This window comes from Crocuta crocuta, unplaced genomic scaffold (genome assembly GCF_008692635.1).
Source record: "Crocuta crocuta isolate KB4526 unplaced genomic scaffold, BGI_CrCroc_1.0 scaffold234, whole genome shotgun sequence".
Classification (NCBI taxonomy): domain Eukaryota; kingdom Metazoa; phylum Chordata; class Mammalia; order Carnivora; family Hyaenidae; genus Crocuta; species Crocuta crocuta.
Window position 1 is genome coordinate 4,011,399 of NW_027529647.1, and position 7,799 is coordinate 4,019,197.

The 7,799-nt window shown below is 60.8% G+C and overlaps 1 protein-coding gene across 1 annotated transcript in view; it reads right to left on the minus strand.

The window, feature by feature from the left end:
- The window catches only part of CAPN15 (calpain 15), a 14,417-nt gene extending 7,475 nt beyond the window's left edge, over positions 1 to 6,942 (minus strand). Inside the window, exon 1 of the mRNA XM_077762807.1 lies at positions 6,651 to 6,942. Within this exon, the coding sequence (XP_077618933.1) occupies positions 6,651 to 6,832 (182 nt within the window). The 5' untranslated portion in view covers positions 6,833 to 6,942. The remainder of the gene's footprint in view (positions 1 to 6,650) is intronic.
- Positions 6,943 to 7,799: the final 857 nt, after the last annotated feature.

The following is a 7,799-nucleotide window of genomic DNA, read 5'->3' on the forward strand; positions in this document are numbered from 1 at the left end:
TTATTTTATTTAATATTTTTATTTATTTCTAGGAGAGAGAGAGAGAGACAGCGTGAGCAGGGGAGGGTCAGAGAGAGAGGGAGACACAGAATCCAAAGCAGCTCCAGGCTCCGAGCTCTCAGCACAGAGGCCGACGCGGGACTCGAACCCATGAACCGTGAGATCATGACATGAGCCAAAGTTGGACGCTTACCCGACTGAGCCACCCAGGCGCCCCACACACGACCCTGAGATTAAGGGTTACACACTCCAACTGAGCCAGCCGGGTGCCCCTGGTCGAGCGATGTTAGGCAAGGGTGCCAAGACCACTTGGGGAAAGGGCAGTCTTTTCAACAAATAGTGCTGGGAAAGCAGGATCTCAGCACTGAACAACGAGGTTAGGCCCTTACCTCACACCATATTCAAAAATTAACTCCAAATGGATCAATGACTTAAATGTAGGAGTGAAAACTATAAAACTCTTAGGAAAAAAACTCAAGTAAGATTTTGGGACTTTGAGGGGCACCTGGCTGGCTCAGCTGGTAGAACATCCAACTTTTGATCTCAAGGTTGTGAGTTTGAGCCCCACGTTGGGCATAAAGTGTACTTAAATAAAAGAAATAAATAAAGGAAAAAACAGATAAAACTGAGTGATCTTGAACTGACCATGGATTAGATATGACACTAAAAGTATACGCAAGTGGAGGGAAAAACCAGAGTTCGTCCAATGAGTAGCTTCCGTGCTTCAAAGGGCACAGCTGGGCAAGTGAAAAGAGCACTCATAAAATGAGAGAGAATATTTACAAACATGTGTCTGACAAGGGTCTTGCATCCAGAAAATATAAACAACTCTCACAACTGAACAACAACAATAAAGCTGTTTTAAAAACGGGCAAAGGACTTGAATATATCTCCAAAGAGGATATATGAGTGGCCATGGAAGCCTGTGGAAAGATGGTCAAATGTCACTGGCCATCAGGAAAATGCAAACCTAAGCCCCCGAGAGGCGCCACCGCACACCCAGCACGGCTGGCCAGAATGCACAGCGCGGACGACAGCAAGGACCACTGCCTCAGAGAAGCCAGGACCCGGCCCTGACTCGCCAATGGGAACGCAGGGGCAGAACGGTGCAGCGGCCAAGGACACAGTCTGGCAGGTCCTCAGCAAGTTACCCGGGTGACCATCCGGCCCGGCAATTCCTCTCCTGGATGTGCACCCCCGACAGTGCACAACTGGTACCCCAGCGCACACACGCTCAGAGCGGATCTACTCACGACAGTCAAAGGTGGAAACAGCTCAAATGTCTGTCAGTGAAAATACAGATAAACAATACGTGGACTATTATTATTCGGCCATAAGAGAGAATGAAATTCCAACGCAGGCTGGATTCTGTGTCTCTCTCTTTCTCTGTCCCTCCCCTGCTCATGCTGTCTCTCTCTCCCTCAGAAATAAATAAAACATTTAAAAATTTTTTAAAAAGAAATTCCGACACAGGCTACAACCTGGACAAACTATGAATACGTCGTGCTAAGTGAGAGAAGACAGACACAAGACCGCACGTCACAGGGGACCATTCACAACACGAGACCCAGAGGCGGGAAGAGGTATGGGGGTCCTCAGGGGCTGGGAACGACTTCCTAAGGAGCACTGGTGATGACGTTCGGGGACTGAGGAGAGGTGATGGACACACAGTGTGAATGTACTAAATACCACTGGTCATTCACTCTATGATGATTACTTGATATTGTAGGAATTTCACCTCAAAAAAAAAAAAAAAAAAAGCAAGCTCAAGGGGAGGGCCAGGGCCTGAGTGACTGGGGGTCACCCTGACCCAGGGCCACTGGCCCAGCTGCCTACTTGGTCTCTCGGGGGACCCTGGGCAGACATCTGACCACGAAAAGCGGGCTAGCAGTGCTCGAGGCTCACCCGCTGGGTCAAGGGAGAGACAGGCGGTATCCTGGGGCTGCGCACCGCCCACCGACCTGCCCGCTATCAACCCAGACCAGGGCAGGGCCGCCGTGCAACATGCAAACCTGAACCCCCAGAGCATGCGCCCAGGCCGTGGGGCCGTGACAGCTGAGGCCCACCCCGCACCCGGCAGTCCCAGGGGCATCACGGGGGAGGTGTTCAAGGTCACAGGAGGTGGGACAAAGGGCAGAGTCCCTTCCACCATCAGCTTGTCCTGAGTGTTGGTGACGCCCAGACCTGAGAGACTCCTCCTAGGACGGGTGGCCTAGTGCTGGCAACACTCAAGGTGTGCCCCCCCCCCCCGCCAGCTCAGAGCCCTTTGTCCTGAAGGAGGGGCCTGCAGGCATGGCCGTGTGCCCCATGTGCCAGGTGCGGCCACAGAGGACACGGCCCTTCCCAAGTGGCTGGGCCCGCGGCGTGTGTGCGCAGAGGGCAGGGCAGGTGGGGTGCTCCTGGCTCCGCCTGCCGCTGAGGGGTCACTGCCTGGGGGTGGAGATGGCCTCTCAACCTGCTCCTCAAGGGCTAATCTGGGTGCAAGGGGGTGTCTATACTCCACAACACACAGCCTCCTGCCCTGATTGTAGCTGCTCTGCTGGCGGAAAAGTCAATTGTTCTTTACAAAGCACGAGCCCATGCTTCTGATGTCGTTTACACCAAACCCTTGTGGTTCGGGAAGAAAGAGAAGTTGCCTCTTCAAAAAACAATCCAAAAAACTCCCCAAGCAGCAGGAATGCTCCTTAGGGCCCAAGGCAAACTCTGTGAAGCCACCTTCCCGGCCTGTGCGGCTGAGGGTCAGGAGCCGCCACAGCCTCACCTGCATATGGCAGTGCCCAAGCAGACAGACGGGCCGTGGGGTGAATGGGTGCCAGGCTGGGCTCAATGCAGGACACTTGGCACCAGCAGAGTGGGGCAGATCCCCTGTGGCCTTGGCTTCTGTGCTACAAACAGCCTAAGAACTCTTCCTGGAGACAAGCAGGCCCTCCCCCCCACACTGCTCCCACTCAGAGAAGGGCCCACAGTCATGCTGTGGGTCACAGTGAGGGCCCCCAGACATGCACACAAGCATGGGTTAAGTCCCAGGCTGCTTTCGCCCCGGCTCCAGGCCCAGGGCACGGTCACTCACCCGGCACGCCTCACGTGGCTTGGTCACGGGGACCCGCAGAGTGAATCTGACATTTTGGAGACCACCCACTCCACTCCTGAGATGAGTCTCCAAAGAAAAGACTCAGGCCCCTGGCCTGTGTGCAGGGAAGGTAGAGGACAGCTGTCTGAGGACACACCGGTCCCTGGAATCAGGGCTCTGGGGGCCCCGGACACACTGAGCAAGGACAGCCTGTGGACGGAGGGAGCCCAATTCCTGTCTGCCCTCCTAACCTGCCAGCTGGCCAGTCCCTGGCCTGGGCCCAGCTGACCTTGAGACACGGGGTCCGCTGGTCCCGGCCAGCACTGGGGACAGTGGAGGAACACGGCAGGTTTTGTAGCCATTGTGGTGGGTAAAGTACACCAAGAAGGTTCTGTCTGGGGTTCAGAAAGGGTTAAAGAAAGCAGTGCCTGAAATTCAAGTTTAGCCCTGGGCAGTGGCATCTCTGGCTGGAGGAAGGCTTCTTGGGATAGTGGCTCTGGCACAGGGGCTCCCTGGACAGGCAGCGGGGAGGGCGCTGTGCTCCCTCACGGACCCCTGCAGCCCACATCCCGGGGTCATTGGGCAGGCTGAGGAGAAGTGGCTCAGGGGTCAGTGACCGGGTGGCCAGAGGCACTTGCGAAGGGGCCTCTGGCCCTCACCACCCTCGGATCACCTTCTCCAAGTCCACAGCCCCAGGGTCACCCCGATGTGACACAGGGCCTGGGCAGGAGCCAAGTGCTCAAGAGACACTCAGAGAGGCCAACGCGCCCTGGCAGCCTGGGCGGGGGCAACGGCATCGGGACCTTGAGCCAAGCCAGACTCCCGCGCACAGCTTGCCGGAGCACCGCGACACCATACAGTCCGGGATGGGGGCGGGGCGGGGCGGGGGGCTGCCCGTGAAAAGACTTGAGCTACTCCTTACAAGAGAAAGGCCGAGTCAAGGGTTAACTGAGGCACGTATCCAGAAAACCCCAACGCCAAATGCCCACCGTGCCCCGTCTTCTGGGAGTCCGCGGCACCTGGTTCCAATTCAGAAGGGAGGCTATGGAGTTGCCCCGGGGGCACACCGTAAGCTCCCCCGCAGGGCACCCAGGTTTGCAGGAACACGGAGACTCATGGTCATCCCTACAGGGTGCAGCACCTCCCCGGGCACGCCTCTCTTCCCCACACAGCAAAGACTGGTAAGCAGTGTCCACACACGAGGAGCTCGGCGAAGCCCCCAGACCCAAGGCTGTCAGCGTCCTGGGCAGGCTACGTCTGGATGCCCTGCTGGCTGTGGCCACCGAACCCCCAACCTGAGGATTCAAGGCGCCCTCCTCTGGGGCTACCCTTGGCCATCCTTGAGTCATCCTCGTCCCTGGGTTCCCAGGGCTGGCAGGCGGCCATGCCCATGTCCTTTGCTTACGGCCCAAGGCGAGTAGCTCCCAGGGCCAGTACAAGGGGACGGTCCTGGGCAAGGAGGCAGCGTGCCCAGATTCGGAGGCTCTTCAGTGAACGGCGCCCTCCAGGCTGTGGCAGTGTCCCACGCGTGTACGCGTGTGTCCGTGTCCAGGGATGCACGCAGGGAGGGGTCCCGAGGGGTTGTGGGGTGGGGCAGCTGCCTTGTGTAGCGCCCACTCCCCACTTCTCATCCTCGGTCTGGGTGTCTGTCAATTCCTCCTGCTTCGCCTGCTCGCGGCGGCACACGGTGACCCCCACCCCCCAGGTCTGGTGGCTGCACGGGGAATGGGAAGCAGCCACTGGTGCCCCAGCCCGGGGGAGTAGCCTGGCAGGAGGCCAGGAGACTGAGAAAGTTACACCTGGGTCGGCAAGTGCGCCAGTACCCGAAGCCAGACAGGCACACGCGTCCCTCAGCACGCCGGGGCAGGGCGTGCAGGGCGCCGCCCGGCAAACCCCACAGGGTCCAGCCCGGCCTGCTGCTCCCTGGGGGCAGCCCCCCTCCCTAGGACCCAGCAAGTAATTTACCCTCAGGAAGCAAATACATGGGAATCTGTAAAAAGTGTGAGGACAGATGGGTCACACGGGGAGATGCCCCATGTCACGTCAGGGAGACGCAAATCAAACCACACGGGGACAGCGCTCTGTACCCGCCAGCAGGCAGATGGTCACAAGTGTTGGCCGGGACGGGGAGACACTAGAGCCCTCCCCTCCATCACTGGTAGGGATGCAAAACGGTACAGCTGCTGTGGAACACAGCTTGGCACTGTCTTAGGAAGCCGGGCAAACTTACAGTGACCCTCGGCAGCTGCACCCTGGGTCCCCGCCCAAGAAAAAGGAAAACGTGTCTGCACAAACGCTTGAACGTGAACGCTCACGGCTGCACGACCCGTAAAAACCAAGCAGAAACAACCAACCATCTGCTGAGAAATGGATAAAACAGAACGGGGTCTGTCCACACAACGGGGTATTTATTATTCAGCCATGAAAAGGAACGAAGCTCTGGCACCCACTATCACGTGGAGGGACCCTGAGAACGCTGTACTTGTTGACAGAAACTAGATGCAAAAATTAAACGATTCCACTGGTGTGAAATTTCTTGAAAAGGCAAATCTATAGGCAGGGGGCAGGGTGGCTGCCTGGGGAAGGGTGGCAAATGGGCAGGGTCCCTGGGGGCTCAGAGACGTGGGTGCACAACTCTATAAACTCCCCAAACCACGCAGCGCACACTTACGAGGGGTGAATGAGACACACAGATGTCCACCAGTGCGTCCCCAATACCGTAACAAGGGAGCAGAGCAAACCCTTCCTGCCACTGGGGTAACTTAGGTGAGACCCGCGCTGCGCCCACCGGCTGGGCCGACTCCAGCACCTCGCAGGTGCCCCACCTGCTGGGGGCTCAGGCCTCGGGTCCAATGCCATTCCAGAAGGGACATCCGTCAGGACCCTGTCTACTGTCCACCTAGCCGGGGGGCCCCGGACACGCAACTGCCCTGCACACTGACCTGCGTCCACAGGAGGTGATGGCCAAGTGCCGCAAGGCGGGCGCCTTTGGGGAAGGGCGTGCCGCTAGTGACGGGGTCCCAGGAAAGCAGGGGTTGCCGCTGCTCTGCCCGAGGCTGCAGGGACCCCGGCTGTCTACTGAGCACCAGGCTCCCCTCTCCAGTGGGGCCGCAGGATGGGCCGAAGGCAGAGGCGGGCCGCCCGAGCCCAGGGCCCCCCGAGACCTGAGCAGCGGGCACAGCGCCCAGGCAGCCCCCCTCCAGGCATCCCAGAATTCCTGAGGGGAGGGTCTCCAGGTGACTCGATGGGCAGCCTCGGCGGAGAAACCCAGGCGGGGGCGCCGGGGCAGGAGAACAGCAGACCGAGCAAGCCCTGGGCCCGGCAGGCGGCCCACACAGGCCCTGCCCCGGCTACACCAGCCAGCCAGGCCGCGACCCACACTGCCTGGCTCTGTGGGGAGGGCTGGCACCCCAGAGTTTCTCCAAGAGCCTCTCAAGTCTCGGGCCTCGTCGGGGAAGCGAGCTGCCAGAGGATTCTCAGGAACAGGACCCCCCACCCTTGCGAGCCCCTCTGCCCAGGCAGGAGCACCCTGACAGAACGGCACTCCCGCCCCCGGGCCCTCCCCGCCCCACCTTCTTACCTTCGGGCCCGGGGACGCGGGGACGGGTGCTGCCGGGTGACCAGGGCACCACCCCAGACAGGCCCCCCGGGGCCACTCCTACACCAGCCGGCTGCTGCAGGGGGCCCGGAGTAAGGCGGTCCCCCGGGGAAGCCGTGGTCCGACTCGGTCTCGGTGGCCAGCGAGGAGGCGGAGCTCCCCATGGCCCCCGCGGTGGCGGCCGCGCTGAGACCCGGGCCTGGTCACACGCGGCCGGCAGCAGGGGAGGCGGAGCATGGAGGGAGGACAGCGCCCACGCCGGAGACAGGGCGGCCGGGCTGGTCAGTCACACAACAGATACACACAGAGAGAACAGAGACAAAGAGGAGAAAGAGCATGACTCTCAGGAAAGAAGCCCCCAAAAGTCTGGGGAGGCTCCCCAGTGCGCAAGTGGCCTCGGGGACCCGGGGACCCCACCCCGCCCGCTGCCCAGGGGGGTCGGGCAGCACGTGTCCACGCTGGTCTCAGGAGGTCCTACTCTCAGTGAGCAAGAAGCCACGCAATCGCATTTTTTGCAGAGAAAAGGCTCGAGGGGCACGGGCTGAAGGAAAGGGAGGGGTGAGCAGGTGCGCGGGGCGGGGCCTTCGGGAGGAGGGCAGCAAAGCCCCTCCAGGGCCTGGCGGAGACTGCAGTGCCCTCAGGTGAGCAGACTGCTACCGCCTGCCTTTCTGGAGGCTTCCTGAGGGAGAGCCTCCCAGGCCAGACGGAGTCCAGGGGCCTGGGAAGAGACAGGGACCTCTGGCAGGGACGGCCTGCACCAGGGCAGGCGTCTGCCCCCGCCACGGGGTGAGGGAGAGGCCTCGAGTCTTGCTCCAAACAGGGCAAGTCCCAGGGAGGCTTGGGGCCAAGGGGCCCAGCCCTGACCCTCCCGCAGACGCCAGGGGCCGGGTGGCCGGGGTGGAACCGCGTGAGGCCTCTGTGCGGCGCGGGCCAGCGGGCGCCCAGGCTCTGGCAGGCACTCGGGGACAGGGTATGTGGCCGGGGCCGGGGGCTGCCCGTGCTGAGAGTGACCGGCAGCACTCACTCAGCAGGGGGAAGCATGGGCCCCCCGCCCCACAAGAGCTCTGGCCAAACCACCCGAGTCCTCTGAGCGGCAAGGAAACCCTCCCAGCTAGCCTTTACTCGGCAGTG